This window comes from Athene noctua, chromosome 18, assembly GCF_965140245.1.
Source record: "Athene noctua chromosome 18, bAthNoc1.hap1.1, whole genome shotgun sequence".
NCBI lineage: Eukaryota > Metazoa > Chordata > Aves > Strigiformes > Strigidae > Athene > Athene noctua.
In genome coordinates, this window is record NC_134054.1 from 202,620 (window position 1) to 219,598 (window position 16,979).

A 16,979-nucleotide genomic window follows, 5' to 3' on the forward strand; every position below is an offset into this window, starting at 1 on the left:
ATTATTTCAAGTGGCAACTTCTTTATGGTACCTTTTGCTTGTTTTTGAAGACCTATTGTATCATGGAGTTTATAAAAATGTTTTTATGTGCAAAGTTAATTGAAGGTCAATGACAAGAAATTGAGACAATCCTGTGAACTGCAACCAAAGGCAAGACAGAAAGATATTTCTTTGTACAGTTGAACTGATACTGTTCTAAGAGATTTTACATGACTGTTTAGCTTCCTGGAATAGATAGGTCAGGCAAGTGAATCACACTGTGGATGCTATATTTACTTTTAAAGTATCCCTGTCACATGGCTATACATAGCTATTCTCATTCAGGGCAAGCAGCCTCAACAAATGCAATGCTCTATGAAAGTGCTAAAGTACTTTAATTAAACCTGTAATACAAAATTTACAAAAATACAAAAGAATGTTTTATCTGTACCTGGAGTCTTCATATCCATAGTAAGTGATTCTATTTTCTCTGTCTTTTAGAACAGAAAACACTTCCATTATGTGTTTTATCTGAAATTAAGATTTAAAACTTTTTATCTGTTTTCCTACAATAGCAACATAATTAAAAGTTAAGTGCTATATATTAGCCTACGTTTTGCTTCAAGGCAATATTTGTACTAAAATTCTATTATGTTTTTGCCAACCTAGAGTAATTTTGAATAAACAAAATCCGGATTTGGTTAGACCATGAAATGATGAGGAAAACAGACAAACAAACAATATTACCCTGTTTATTAAATAATAATATTAAGGCATTGATTGGGAAACAAGCTTCCCACTGCTTCAAGCCTTTGGCATGCTGATTACTGGATTTTCTATATATGAAAACACTAATCTTTTAGGTAAGAATAATTTGAAAAGTAATGAATGCCTGTTATGATTACTGTTACTCTCATATAGTCTTTTGTTTTCCACAGAGATGGGTATTCTTGCTGTACTTGCTCTACCATTGCTTCTCTTAGGAATCAGTGGAATTATCTATATTTACCAGTCAGTCAGGTGGCTGTTGTCCAAGTCAGCTGTGCAAAACAAGGTGGTGGTGATAACGGATGCCATCTCTGGACTGGGAAAGGGTGAGTTGTCTCATTTCTGCTCGGTGTCAGAGAACAAAAACAGCCAGAGCACCACCCTCCAGGTGATAAAATGTGCATACATTACCTTGTATATATTCATAACTTCCTGGATGAAACAGAAGTCACAAAATATATTTTTAAACAAATCCTATGATATTTAAATGTACATTTTTAGTCCCAGCCACAGGAACTGTTGGAAAACTTTTAGGAACTGCAGAGCTTTGTATTTATTTAATTCAATAGAATAAGAGGTTCTGTAAGCACATTGAGTGCTATTTTTAACACGGTGTTACTATGAGATCTTATTACATAGGCTGTCACTGCAGGGTAGCAGCAAATCAGTATAAACAGGTGTCACCTTACTCTTTACATGTTCCTTCTCAGCCCTTAAGAACTATGACACTTCCTGCTCCCTGTAACAGTGCTCACTCCTCTGTTCATATCTCTGCCCCCCCGTCTCCCATGTTACTCCTCTTCCCTTGACATCCTCCAGTACCTCCAAATGGCTTCCTAGAGATGTGTAATGGTGGGTTCAGTGGATGGAAGGAAAGGGTATGTGATAATTTATTTGTTTATATAAGCTGATTGACTGAAGGGCCAGCCACTTAGCTGCCTACACGGTGCTGCCAGATTAAAGGTACTGGGTCATATATTGCTTATGTACAGTCCTGCCCTAGTCGTCTCTTGAGGAGCAGTGGATGCCAGTGCCTTATAAGGCAAACATAGCTTCAAGCTACATTTTGGTGTTTTCAGTGAAGACTTGCTATATGTTGCAAACCTTGCACTCCCAAGCAGAAAACAGATGGGGAAAGGGGATGCTCTTGCAGAATTATTCCTTAGCAGAACAGACCAGAGTCCTGCAACAGAAATGCACACGACACTGGCAAGGTGTGCTTTATCAGAGCCTCTTAGAGCAAGGTATGAAATAATCCCGACCTCCATATCCCACCTGGTCTTTCCCTTTCCCTGACACACTTCAGTTTCAGTTGAAGATAATATTAACATGCATTTTCTCTCATTGGTTATATTTTTTATTTCAAGAGGCATGATTTTTATTGGTTATATTTTTATTTCAAGAGGCATGATTTAGAGTTCTCCAGCTGAAAATGCCTGTCTCATAGAATCATAGGGTGCCTGGAGGTTTCTAGACAAAAGTTCTGCTTGGAGCAAACATATAATCAGTGTTAGATCTGGCTGGGTGTGGCTTCAAGCCAAATCTTGGAAACATGCAAAGATAAGGAACGTTTATTGAACATTTCTCCAGGTATCTTGCTCCAGCACTGCACAACCCCTGGGGAAGTTTTCTTATTAACCTTTCTTCTTCTTTTTTTTTTTTTTTTTTGTGACTAACTACTACTTTTCTCGAGGCTACAAAGACAATTGCCTCCCCCCACGCCCCACCCTCTTTTTCACATAGATGAAAACGGAAGTATCTCAAAGCAATTTTATTTTAATATTCTAAACATATCTACTGCGAGTATCCCAGAGGGTGATACCAAGAAGTTATTTGCAGTCTTGAACGATTCCAAATCATGCAGAATTTACTGTGCAGTCCACTCATGCATATGTGATGGTCATTTGTCCAGAGCTTTAAAATACCAGCTGTCTGGACAGCTGCTGCATATTTGAGCTCTTAGGCAATCATCAAATTCCTTTTACCACATGTCAGAATTTCTGGACTAAAAATTACATAAAAGTTAAAAAAGATAAACAAAACCTGTGATGATTGAAGCTGTTTACAATGGTTTATGGTTGTTATTTAAAACTGATTCCTGTTTCTTTTCAGTGCTATAACTCAGAAAAGTCCAGAATAGTTCTAGAGGAGAACATCAACAGCTTACCTTTTTTCCTTTTACTGCTTTTTACACAGTTGTCACACAGTATTCACAAGGGTGCCCCAACTGTTATGTTCATAGGAAAAATACTGGTGTAGTTGTCCTAATACTGACAAATAATCTTTTGGGCTTTAAATCAAAAATCTTTCTATGTTAGAAAAAAGAAAATTAAAGACATTAATTAAATTACTATTGTAAATAGCGGAAAAGATTACACAAATAAAAGTCTCCAGCTGCACAAATTTACAAAAATAGAAGAGTGGATCCAGAAGTGCTTCCATACATATATTAAGAATCTAACATATGCATTTAAGAAATCTAGGACAAGTATATTAACATAACTGGATTTACCTGTGGTTATTGAAGTCTAAAGAAAATGCTTTTTGGAGGACGGACAGCTATAGCACTAGAGTTGTACTGTTGATCATTCAACAAAGACCATAGGAGCTAAGACAGATCAAACAGGCTGAAAAGGCATAAGAGTAACTGTAAAACCATATTCCTGTTCTTCCCATGCTGAATATGTAACTGTCATACAGATTTGATTTAGGGACCAAATATGAGGGCTGCAAGGCTGAGAGTTTTTTGGAAGACCTAGTCAGGGGAAGAAAACATGAATGGAAAAACAACTCTTGATTTCCGATCCTACCGGCACAGATTACCCACTGTCAACTAATTGTCTGGCTACACCCAAATGAGAGATCCGGTGGGCACATCATCAGTCACATCCGCAGGCCTATCTGCAAGACATTATCTATTCCAAGAAAGAAAAGGCAGGAAATTGTGTACTTTTCCTGGTCAGGAAGAAAACCTTGACAGATTTCTGGATTGATAGCCACTATTCCAGTTCAACTGAGCTGGAACATACACCCTATAGCAGCCTATAACAGCCAAAAGGGTACAACTGACACTGAATTCCTAAAAGATGCACATGAGATATCTGTTCTGTGTTTTTAAATGCCTTTGTTTAGTCAAACTGACAGGACAGTGAGGAATATATTCTCCCTCAACACCACCTAGAGAAGAAAATAGACCAGAAACACATGTCAAGATGCTCCAGCCTGCTATTTTGTAATCTAGATTCAGTTGATCACATACTCTCATAAAGAACCTGAACTAGTGAGTTGGCCGCAGTCTTCTAGGCAGTGTTGAGGTAGGATAATAGGTAACGCTGACTGCAGTTCCTTCTGGTATGTGAGTGCCCACTTTCAGAAAAGCATAATCATAATTCACTTGCATAAGAAAATGAGAAGAATCCTCCTCAGAGACCTAGTTTAAACTGGGGTGAATCCCTAGCTCAGAATATTCCTAAATATACAGAGAAAAAACAGTGCCAGCCCAGCTTACCCAGAAATTTATCAATGACTTTTTTCAGGAAAGTTTCAGGGAATGCAGCTGAACAAGAAGTAGCTCACGCTGGTCCCTGATGCCTTTGCTGACTACTGGGAAGGTGTAATACTCAGGAGATAAAGGTCTTGGGGTGGATTACATATGGAGGAAAGAAAGGGTCTGTAGAAGAAAGGCCTCTCTCATTGGTGCTTCATCTGTGGGCCTGTGGGTGGTAAGGTTCTCTGTATTAATCTTTCTCAGAGTTGTAGATGAGTTTCATGCTGCCAAGAGTTTCATGAAGGTAGCATACAGAACTAGCTTTTTTATTTACTGGGGTTGATTTGTTTCTTCTTTACATTGCAGTAGACATGAAGGTGTGCAAAAGATGCAGTTTGTATTGTAACAAGCTTAAGCATTTATTTTTGTATATTATTTAGAGCAAGTGTGTATGTAGGTGGAAAGAGTTAAGGAAAAAAGAAAATCAAAACAATTTTTCTAAGAAGTCAAACCCATCATCAATTAACTGTCACACTGTTCTTTTCTTAATCAGATTTTTATTAAATCCCATGACTAAACAGTACTATTATGCTGTACCATTGATTGTGAATTATATGATTACATTTATTTTTAATTTATTGCTCAGATATATATTGACATTTAATATTTTCTTTTTATAATTTAATATATATTTAATATATATGAATATATTTAATATTTTATATATATTTATTCTTTCAAAATTAATGATTTTAAAGCATAGATTAAACATCATTAGCAAAAACATCATCTCAGTTCAAGAAAAATAAACAAAACCAAATTGTTATTATTGTTACTATTTCTTTTGAATGTCTTTCCCTCCTAGAATGTTCTCGGGTGTTTCACACAGGAGGAGCAAGGCTTGTGTTGTGTGGCAGGACATGGGAAAAGTTAGAAGCCTTGTATGATGCTTTAATTAGCGTGGCAGACCCCAGTATGGTAAGTATTTTCCCATTCTGCTTTGAAAATTCACAACTTGAGGTAAACACCTTGTTCAGGTACACAAGGGCTTTTAAATCCAGTAAAACCAGGTACATGAGACATGATTCACTGTTAATGGTGATTTTGACCACCCAGGTAACACACCCACCACAGTCCAGAGAGAGAGAAAAAAAACCACCTCTGAAGGTCTTCAAAGCATTATGTCGAAAGTCAGAAATCCTTCTCTCTTGAGCTAATTCAAAGTAATTACTGTAAAACAACTGAGCCATCCTCCATTTTGAACAAGCCACCCCACTAGAAATGCTAGGCAGAGGAATTTGCCAGTAAATTTGGATGGAAGGGATCCAAAGTGCTTCCTTTAATCACAGGAACTACCACTCATTTTTCACATAATAAGAGTGCTCAAGGAATGGCAGATGGGTCTAAAGACTGAATTAATTTTTAGTTTCTCCACTACTTTGAAGCATATGAATAAGAGTGTCATTTCCTCATTACCACCGACTGGGTCACTATGGATGCAGACATGTAAGGCTGACCCTGCTGCCAGTTCTTTGGAAGGTGTTTCTTTGATGCTCGTGGGAAAGCTTTCCTCTGTGACCAGAGCTGACTCATTTCAGGGCACAGGTGTTTCTGAAGGCATCACACAAATTCTACAGCCACTGTTCACCAGACGAACAAATATTTGCATTTAACCTTTTTTTTTTTTTTCAGTGAGTTTCATTCATCTACATACATAAGCCATAAAAGTAGTGTGTTCACCTTAGTGCGTGCAGACTCAGCTATGAAAAATACACTGAGGGACCAGCACTACATTGACATATTAATGTAGTAAGAGAAGATACTCAGAGCTCATTCCTCCGCCTCATAGCAGATCTACATCTTTGCAGAAATCATACAGTTTGGATATTTCAGCTGTTTGGATAACCTATGGCTGAACAAACCATTCCTGCCTTCCAACTGCCCCCCACGTATATATAAATTATCTATCAAAGCACTATATCCTAGACTCTGTGGTCAACAAAGTTCCCCAGGGGCCTGCTTACAGAAAGACCGTAACTTGAAGTGGTAGGAGTCATCCCCTGTGCCTAATGTCTGTCTCCACTGATTACAGGAGAGACAGAACTCGATAACGTAGAGCTAGTCCAGCCTACCCTATCCATGGTTTTCTGCTTTGTCTGAATTTCAGAGTCTATGAATACCCACTGCTGAACTACCTTCTTTCTAGAGTGGGTTAAAAGAACAGATTAAAGTTTTTGGGAAAATGACAAAAAAAATTTCTTCAGCTATCAAGGTAAATTAATTTTCAAGACAAGTAAATAGAAATACATTTTTAGATAACAGGTATCCTTGAAATGTCTTTTCTTTATTAGACATATGCACCAAAGCTCATACTTCTGGATATCTCAGACATAAACTGCATTCAAGATGTAGCTAAGGAAATTCTGAATTGCTATGGCTGTGTGGATATACTGATTAACAATGCAAGTATGAAGGTGAAAGGAGCAGTGCAGAGCATTTCATTGGAACTTGATAAAAAGATAATGGATGCCAACTATTTTGGACCTATAACATTAACAAAAGGTATTCTATTTTTTTCCCTGTTTTGCTGTTGCCACTTAAAGCTTGAGATCCAATTCACTGGCCTTACACTGTTTCACTTGCACTTATATTTGCCTTTTTCACTATAATCAAAAGCAACTCTGTGAAAATCAATGGATAGAAATTGAGATTAAGATCAAAATCAGAGTGCCTGTGTTTGGAAATAGATTGGTCATGAAATATATAAGCAGGTGTTTGAAAGATAGACTTTTTAAAAATTTCTGCTTATTTTATTTTTCATGTGGTGACTCCTTTATTTACGTGCTTGCTGCCTTTGTTACAATTGTTTTCAAAACCCTTGCAAGGATAGAGACAGTCTGACAATTAAATGTGATAATACTGCACTCAAATCTGCATGTAGAATCCAAGTGAAGTCTTGAAGACTGTCAATTTCCAACTATTGGATTTTGTGATCTTTTGTTTATAGGATTGAGACAACCTTCATTAAAGTTGTGCTATCTACACCTGTCACTTCACTAAATACATTGAGCTCTTTTACCTATGTGGCTCTTTCTTTTATTTCTTTTTTTCCAGCCATTCTTCCCAACATGATTTCAAGAAGAACTGGCCAAATTGTTCTAATTAATAGTATCCAAGGGAAAATAGGAATCCCATTTCGTGCAGCTTGTAAGTTATATATAGCAAAAATGTGCATTTGAATGCAAATAAATTGTATTACATGGCACTAATCAGTTATTAAAAGTGTTAATTTGCATCCTACTCCAGTAAACTACCAATACACTATTTGGCTGAAAAGTTTTCAAAGTAGAACTCAAGAAGAATAGTTAAAAATGCTGTCTTTGGAGTATAACTACATCCTAAGGTACCTGAGGACAAGAGGATATCAAATGTGACAGCAAGGGTTTTTTTATGATTTTAGGAGACATTCAAGAATCATCAGACTTGTAGGCCTAACATTTGTACTGGGCATATTGGTAGAAACCATAATGAATAATGAAGCAGTGTATAAATAAAACATACTGGTAGATCCGAGCTACTGTTTTGTAAAGGGAGACTCATGGATTTCTGTGTGGGAGTTTAATATGAGATGTAGTAATTGTACGCTGCTTGACTCTCCACAAAATTTTCAAGAAGGTCTTTCATCCAAAACTCCTGATGAAACTAGGCTGTCCTGAGTTACGGTGAAAGGTCTATGCATTAATAAAGTTCAAAGTTAGTGGACAGAAAATATAGGATAGACATATAGGATTTAACTGTGACAGGAGGTCAGAGTGGATGATGGCCTCTGAATTAAAAGATCTGTGAGACCTCAGGATTGTGACTTATAGTTCCATGAAAGGAAAATTTAATGGGAAAAGTGACAGAAACTGTAAGGAAAACAATAGAGAGAAAAAAATAAATACTGTATTCATGTCTTTGTATAAATGTGTGCAATGCCTACATCTTGAACATTGTGTGCAATTCTGGTCACTCCATCTGAAAAGAAGTGTAAGAGCTACAGAAAAGTGTCAGAAAAGAAACATCACATTGATGGGACATCTGGAATGGTTTTCATCTAGGAAACAGCCAATTGTGTCAAGATAGATTGTATGTGTATAGAATCATGAGTAGCAGAAGAGCTAACAGAGATAGATAGTTTCTACAATGCCTCTATTTATGTTGCATGAAATGAAGCTGCCAGAAGAAGGAATGTCAAAACAAATGAATGGAGAAGCTTCTACCCATTCCTGGAGCCCACCTGCCATTTTTTAGCTTATATTATGCACAGGTTGATTTTCACTGCAAACTGAATCAAATACAAGGTGCATGAGTGCTTTGCAGCTCTGCTGTGCTTAACAGTTGTGCTTTTGGTCAAGGTTGACAAACTATCATCCTTCTTTAATACCATTCTCAATAAAAGGACACTAAGAGCAGTTTAAACAATTCTTTAACATTCAGTTACTTTAAAATTAACTTTAATATTAAAGGCATCTTGGATTACTGATGCAGGGCAAAAGCTTAATTAGTTTACAAAATTTTAGTACTCCTGCATTCCAGAAATGGACATCTATTTCATTGCATTTTATTGATGTGTCACAAACTGCAGCAACAGATGGTGTGGAAACTCATCTCAGGGACAGCTGTTCATCCACCAAAGACACTTTTAAACTGTGGAGGTAATACAAGTAATATTCCTTAACCCGGGACTTAATATTTCCAATTGGGAAATCCAGACACATGCTCTTTGACATGTCTAGGGAGACTGACTGCATACCACATGCATAATTGTCATGTACAAACAATTTTCTTTTGCTTGTTTTGAATACATGATATGAGAATTTCACTGGGTGAAATAATTCACTGTTCTTTTGCTTTTTGGTAATCATTCCATACTCAATTTTCCAAACATCTGTGTTTTATGAAGCTCTATCATACATCTATATTCATGTATCCAAGCATACATATGTGGGGTTTTTTAATTTTCTTTTAGATGCTGCTTCTAAGCATGCTGCTGTAGGCTTTTTTGATTGCCTTAGAGCTGAAATGGAAGAATTTGGTATTTCTGTCAACACTGTGAATCCGACCTTCATCTGTTCATACCATCGCCAACCAGCACCTGGCAACTGGGAGGCATCTATTTGGAAATGTAAGGTTTGATGCACCAAGAGAGATGGTAGATGAGGCCCATATAGCAGTATGGAGGATTTTCCTTGGGAGAAGAAAAGAGCATAAGAAAAATAATGGAAATGACAGAAAGGATGGACAGGTTAGGGGAGCAAAAGAAAAGGAAGATTGGAGAGATCAGATGATCCTGGTGAAAAGAGAAGGAACATGAAAAGAGACAAAGTTATGTGAGAAAATAAATAACCCAGGGCATGGGGGAATGGAGGTGGAGCAGAGTATGAAAGGTCTCAAGGGAGAGTTCCACTGCACTCAAATTGCTCCTTCTCTTACGGACTGTGAGGATTTCATTTCAAAATTGTAAAAAATATCTTAGGGACATACTGATGAGAGGAAGGGAAGGGGTAATGGATTAAAAGAGTGTAGGGTTTTAATTAACTCGACTGATGCACTAGCTGTTTATCTTTTCACCACCATTTCCTCAAATGTGTCTACCTGTCTGTATCTCTCATTCTCCTCTGTTTGATTTGCAGTCTTCTTCAGAAAGGTGGCATACGGTGTGCATCCAGTGGAGGTGGCAGAAGAAGTCCTGTGCACAGTGAGCAGTAAGAAGCAGGAGGTGCTTATGGCCAACCCTATCCCCAGAGCAGCCGTTTACGTTCGCACCTTCTTCCCTGAGCTGTTTTTTGCCATTGTTGCCTCCGGGATTAGGGAAAAGGTGAAGACAGAAGAGGAAAATTGATTTTGTTCAGTTCTTTTCCCTAATTTTGACCTGAAAAGAAAGATTATGTTTCAAATGTCAATTACTTCTGCTTCTCACTATGGGTAGAATAAAGCAGGAGACTTTATTAAACATGAACCAGCCAATGTCTCAGTGATTCACTGCCATTGACACACATTCATCTGTGGGATTTCTAGTCTTCTAGATTTAGTGAATATGACAAGATATCATTGTCTGCATTTCAGCAGTAAGGGGAAAACTCTACTAGGAACTCTATGACTGCTTTAAGAGAGTGATTCTAAATAAGTAAAGAAAAGATTGGGGACCTGCAGCAACTTATAGAATAGTCTGTCAGTGCTAAGACTGATGGGAACTTATGGGAACAAAGGGATGGGGAAGGAGTGAGATGTGGGAGACAGAAGAGTAAAAATGTGTGGAAAGTGGGGTTAGAGCCTGGATCATAGTGTTCCTCAGATGTGCTTTTTAGAAGTACGTACAGGACATGCAAACGATGAGCCCAAATAAGGACTTATTAAGTTCAATATCTCATCCACGACAGGACCCTGGAGTACATGCTTGAAAGACAGATAATAAGAATGGGGCAATAATATGTGTTATACTCTCCCAGGTTCTGCTAATCTGTTACACAGTTTGAAACAGAATCTGTCTCTGCATCTTGTTAAACTATCCATTTTTCAGACAAATTTTTCAAATTCCTATTTGAAAGATTCCATCCCTGAGGAAAGGAACTAATTATATACTAAAAAAAATACTTCCTTATGTTTACTTCAAACCTGGTGTCAAATAATATTCTCTGATATCTCCTACTTACTTTACTGTGAGAGACAAAAAATAATGGTACTCAATTCCTTCACTCCCAGTCATGCATGTCCATCATACTTTCCATGCTGTTACCTGTTTTCCAAGTTGGAGAACCCTGGTATCTATTTACTCTCCCTTTGTGAGAAGCCTGGATTATTCTTCTTGTTCTTTTTTATATATTTTCTTTGTTTATATATATATATATATATATATATATTTAAGGTGGGCAGGCTACAGATACATGCAGCAATCAAGAAAGATAAAGAATCTGGTTTCACAGGCATACGGATGCTTCCTGGGTTTTTTACTTCTTTGCTTCTTTTACACGTCTTACGCAAATTCTTGGTTTTGAGATATTTTTCTGACTGCCACCGAGCATTGAGTTCCCTTGTCCACTCTGCTACATGTGGTAATTAATCATGTCCTTCATGAACGTGGCCATTATTCATGTCAATTATCTAAATTCTGTATAGTCTCAAAGTTATCTCACTCCTGGTCATTCTAGGCTTCTCTTCCCTGTCACATTTCCCAATTCATGCTGAGGACTTACCCCTTATTATCGCATCCTGTTAGCTGAACCAGAATAGAAACAAAGCTAATGCAATGTTGTCCAGATCTTCAGTTTCATATCTAAGCTTAAATTCTGTCTCCCAAACCCTCCCCTGGTCTTTCTTGTGTCATCAGTACTCACAGAGATCATGATCACCTACTTTTTTGCAGACACTGTCAAAATGCCTTGCTTGCAGAATACTTACAAAGGAAATACCTACTTAGAAAAAGTGCAACCAAACTGCACTTGCTGCTACAACAAGTCATGTTGTTCATATAACTTTCAACAGCAGCTGCACTTATCTATCTCTTTTTATCAGTAACGATCACCAAACATGAATGGAATCCTCAGTGACATGAGATGGTTATCATCTTGCAGGGATATTAACCTTTTCTTGTATGTCCAGTTCAGTTTCTCTGGCTTCAGGAAACACGCAGGCATCTACCTCACCCAGGGAAATAATTCACAACTAGTGAGAAATAGCCAGTTCCTGCAGTACCTGATGGAGTTCCATCTATTTTCTGTCGTAGCACTGTGCTTTTAGTGTTGTTTGAATTACTATGCCGTAACTGTGAAGTTAAACATCTACTTTGTCCAAAATTTTCTTGCTCCTCACCAGAACTCTACTCCCTCAAACAAATGGGATTTTACTCTGGTCTCAGTTATACTTGTGTCTGTATCTCAGCAACAGCCAAGCCCTTTTCAACTCCACAAAAACAAAATATGGAATAACTGGGTAATTTCATCAGAAAAGGATCAGAGAATCATAGGATATCACAGCTAAACATGGATCAGAATTATTTTGATTTGTTGTAAAAACAAGTTGATTGCATGTTAAAATAAGCTGAATAATGTTTCTGCTCCGTTTTGCACTTTCTAGATATCAGCAGAAATTCTGCACTGGTTTTGAATATTTCACTTCAAAAATGTGGCACAGTTCCAGAAACCACAATGAAAAGCAGTCAGAGTGACAAAGGTAAAATAACACTTGTGATGTATCAAGAAATTTTAAAAGAACAAATATATTTTAATCTAGAAAGTAGAAGAAAATTCTATCTAAACAATTTTCAAATACCTAAAATGTACTGCCAGGAGGATCAAACTAAAACATTCTCAATTTCTGCTGTAGTAAGACAATGTGCTACAATTACTGCAAAGGAGATTTACAGGGAAAGAATTTTCTGCTAAGAATATTTAAGCATGAAAGATAAATTGCCATAGAAATTCTAGAATGCCTGTCTTTGGAAGCTTTAAAAAAGAGATTAATGAAACATCTGTGAAAAAAAAAACAACTATGTAGCTTTAGTTTATCCTGCCTAGAGGAAAAGGAGGATTGGGTGACCTTGTAAATGTGTCACACTTTTCTACAATTCTGTGGTTTACTGAATAAGGTTTCTCTACTGGTATTTCTGAAGTAATTTTTTTCCTCAGGGGAAATCTATTGTTTAATCTGAACTTTTCTATTTCATTTACCCATCTCTGCCTCACTGTCTAAATACCTGTGGATATATGTTGCATATAAAAAAATACTGTAATGACAAAAAGAAATAGTATGACATGAGTTCATTAAGAGATATTTTCTGTGAACTTCACTCAGCCATATTTTAATCTATGTACATTACTTAATAATACTAACTTTTATAAATGAGGACAAAACTAGGCCTGCAGATTTAGTTGTGGAAGTCATAGGAGACAGATATTCAACTACAGCTTCTTTAATTTTTTTTTAAGCTTCCCACATGCCTAAAGGGCACATAATGTTCTAATATGAGCTGCAGTTGCACTGTTTTAAATCTATGGAGTTTTTTGCGGAGATCAACTGTTTCTTGGTGAAAATTGGCATTGCTGGACACAAGGGCCCTTGAAGTAAGGAAGAATTTTAAAGAATATTAAGACTGGAAAGTCTTAACAGTGAGGAGACTCTTGTCTAATTTTAGACATCTGTCCTAGATATAGCCTACCCAGAACTAACCTCCCAGATCCCCTTCTTAAGCAGTGAAAGAAACAGGTGCCTGTAACCCGTGATTTATCTGACATTATTTACAGATAAATTTACAGATTTATCTGACTAATAGAAGTGCCTATTTCTTTCGTTAACTTTCACTGGACTCTAAGTAACCAACACAACTGTAGATCTGTGTATCTGCCACAGGCATCTGAAGTTTACTGAGGTGCCATGTTCATCAAGATTGGTTGGGTCAAATGAACTGAAATAAAAATGCCACAGTATTTGATAAGTTGTAGTTTGGTTGTTGAGGGCTTTTTGCCTGCTTTCAAATAATGTGGTTTCAGGAATTACCCCAGAATTATTGACACCTACAATCTGGGAGTCAAAAGTTAAAACAAGGGCCAGAATGTGAAAACATGTGTTGCAAACAAGGATAAGAAGTCTTGCATTTCACTGAGTGATTTTGTTTACCAGACATCCAACAGAAGACCTTCCTGAATGTGAGAAAACCAGGTCATCTGAGATTTAAGAACTGATCAGGATGGGGGTCCTATTGCACAATTATTTAAAAGCTCTTGTCCACATACAGTATTTTATATGAGTGCAAACCACTGTGAGAAACAATCCTGAAGAAAGAGCATATGGTAGAGACTACCAGTCTGTGAGTATAAACTGCACGCTAAGAAAAAAAAAAAAAAAGAAAGAAAAAAAGAAAAAAGAGGCAGTTAAATTAGATAATTTAAAGATCTTTTAAAGATTTTGTAGGCACCAAGCAAATACGCTCCTGGATAAGGTGGAAATTCATCAGTGACACCCAGGAACAACATGAGATAGGTAAAAATCTATTGTAAAAAGACCACAGTTATTATAAAAGAAGAAAAGAAGAAAGTCAGATGAAATAATGAATAATTCCTCTATCAGTGAAGATGTTAGAAACAGAAACAATACGTGAAACAGAAACAGTATGTGAAACAAACGGAAGGAATAAAGGAAAAAAATCTTGTCTCAAGGGATTGAGACTACTTCTACTAGAGTGGATACCAAACTCTCTCTCAGCTGCTTTTTTCATCTGCAGAGTGGAAGGTGACAGTTTCAGAACACTCAGCATGCTGCAATGAACAAAATACTTTTCTAATAATGAAAAGGGAAATCTTACTGCTTTCTACAGCTACCTAGTGGGATGATACAGACAAGATGGAGCCAGACTTCTCAGACGTACACAATGGAAGAAAAAAAGATAATGGACACAAATTGGAACACATGAAATTCTGATTAAATATTAGGAACTATTTTTTCCAGAATTACAGTAGACAAGCACTGGGACAAGTTGCCAGTGAGGTCAGGAAATCTCACTTCTTGAATATACTCAAAACTGAACTGTTCAAGGCTCTAAACAACATCATCTAATTGGTCTGGCTTTGAGAGAGGAGGTTAGGCCAGCAACTTCCAAAGGTACTTTTTAACTTAAATTGTTCTATAATTCTGTGTGAGTCTATAGGTATAGGTGAGTTGTGCTGTTGGTCTCCAACCAAGATAATTTTGATATTATCCCAGACAGAATATGTGATCCTGTCAGTTTTTCTACTGTATGGGAAAATTTGGATGAATACCAAATGCTGAAAATGCTGAAAATTAAAGTGCAGAAAAGTTAAGTAGAGTAAAACAAGCAAACCCTGGTGAAGGGACCAGGAGATGACTTTGGGTATAAATACCTGACTGACTTCCTTTAGCGAGTCCCACAGTGCTCTATAAAATAAGGTCTTGGCTGGCAGGACACAGTCTACCCCAGTCACAGATGCCATTTTACATTTGTTTATTTGTTTTTAAGGTGTTCATGAATGCTTAGAAGTTGGTAATAGACTATACAGACTCTTCCGGACAGCCTGTTTCTCTGCTTGACAGTCTTCATCATGGGGAAGTATCTTCTTATATCCAGTCCAAGCCTCTCTTATCTGAACCTATGCCCAGTGTTTCTCATTCTCCTACAATGCAGCAGTGCGAAAAGCCTGGCTCCATGTAATAAATAACCTCCTTGTAGAAACTGGAAGACTGTTAGACATTGTAAATATTAGAGGGTTTCAGATCTCTCTAAGGTCTCCTCTGCAGGCAGAAAAAGCCTCAGTCTCTTCTCATATCACACGTGCTCCAGCCCCCTCACTATCTTGTGACCATCTGCCAATCTTAATCAACTTTGTTCCCATGTTTTCTGTGCTGTGGAGCCCAAAACTGGACACAGTATTCTATATGTCAACTAATGAATACTAAGTGGCAGGAAATAATCACTTCCCTGGATCTACTGGGTATATTCCTGCCAATATAGCCCAAGATGCTGTTGGTTTCTTTCTGTCGGGCACATTTTTGGCTTGCTGTGGTCTCAGTTCAGCAAGATCCCCAAGTCTTTCTCTACAGAGTTAATCTTCAGCAATCACAGCAGCCCAGTTGTGCAACCACATCTCTATTTCAATGATATTGCAGATCATCAACTACATGTGGAGATCTAGTTCCTCCCACTTGTTTCACAGGCTGTTTGTATTTGTGAACATACACTTAAGGGGGGGTTTCTTCACCCTGTTTTATCATTCCTGAGGTCTCATTTTTTTCCTGTCACCTTGCACCTTTTGCTTTCCATCACTGTTGACTTTACCTCATGCAACATCTCCCTCCTTAGTTATTCCTAGTTGAACGTTTTTCTCTGCAGGTTGGCCAGCCTGACACACAGACAATTTTGTCCAGCTTTGCCAAGTAGACCCTGTTTCGCCCCAGCATTTCCTCATCCTGAGAGACACCTACAGTTGTCAAAGCCAAACCCCTGTCACCAGGACCATCTGTACCCAATCAAGTGTTGACGCGCAGGATCCATGCCCTGCTTCTAAGCCTTGTCCTTGCAGGATCAATGAGAACACCACCTGGGCCCTCATGTCCTACACCTTCACCCTCTAGAGTGACAGTCACTCTTGACATGGTCAAGGTCTCCCCAGTTGTATCATTGGTGTCCACAGGGATAATCAGCATGGAATCATAGTCTGAAGGTTGGACAGGCTTCAGCAGTCTCCCTGAAACACCTCAGATCTAAGCCCCCAACAAACAGCAAACATCCCTGCATAGCAAGTCAGGAAACCAGATAGTGGCTTCCAACCCCCAAAGGGCACAGCGTCCCACTAGTGTCACTTGCCATGCTCCACTGCTTCTGCTGCATGTTTCACACTTAGCTGGTTCTGAATGCTCCCCAGACAGAGCTTTCAGCCTCTTGCCTGTGGTCACAGACCAAAATCTATTCTTCAGTTTCAGATCTGCTGATAGAGTTGTCTTCTTGTCAGAAGCCACTATATCCAGCATTCCTGCTCCTGGGAATCTCCAGTGAGCACAGTCTCCGGATGGTCTTCCTTCTGTCCATTACAGGAGCTCAGGCTTCTCACCTTTGCAGTGTCTCTGTGAAGATCTTGTCAATCTTTTTTTCATCATCCCTTGTGCTATGCAGCCTTCTCACCACCTCCCACAGCTCCTTAACTTCAATAAGCTTCACAGTCACAGCACACCTTCTACAGGTATGGGTGCTGCCTTC

At 38.0% G+C, this 16,979-nt stretch overlaps 1 protein-coding gene across 1 annotated transcript; it reads left to right on the forward strand.

Annotated features, from left to right (window-relative positions):
- The first annotated feature begins 318 nt into the window (after positions 1–318).
- Positions 319–10,235, forward strand: DHRS7C (dehydrogenase/reductase 7C). Its single transcript, XM_074921927.1, has 7 exons — positions 319–450; positions 918–1,073; positions 5,100–5,212; positions 6,586–6,796; positions 7,349–7,441; positions 9,246–9,401; positions 9,910–10,235. The coding sequence occupies exons 2-7, from the start codon at positions 920–922 to the stop codon at positions 10,116–10,118; spliced, it is 936 nt and encodes a 311-aa protein (XP_074778028.1). The 5' UTR covers positions 319–450; positions 918–919; the 3' UTR covers positions 10,119–10,235.
- Positions 10,236–16,979: the final 6,744 nt, after the last annotated feature.

Bases quoted from the DNA above. Each gene is read 5' to 3' on its own strand.
- DHRS7C (XM_074921927.1), top strand. From the start codon at position 920: ATGGGTATTCTTGCTGTACTTGCTCTACCATTGCTTCTCTTAGGAATC. The intron at 5,213-6,585 runs GTAAGTATTTTC...TTTCTTTATTAG, and splicing joins GCGTGGCAGACCCCAGTATG to ACATATGCACCAAAGCTCAT. The intron at 6,797-7,348 runs GTATTCTATTTT...CTTTTTTTCCAG, and splicing joins ACCTATAACATTAACAAAAG to CCATTCTTCCCAACATGATT.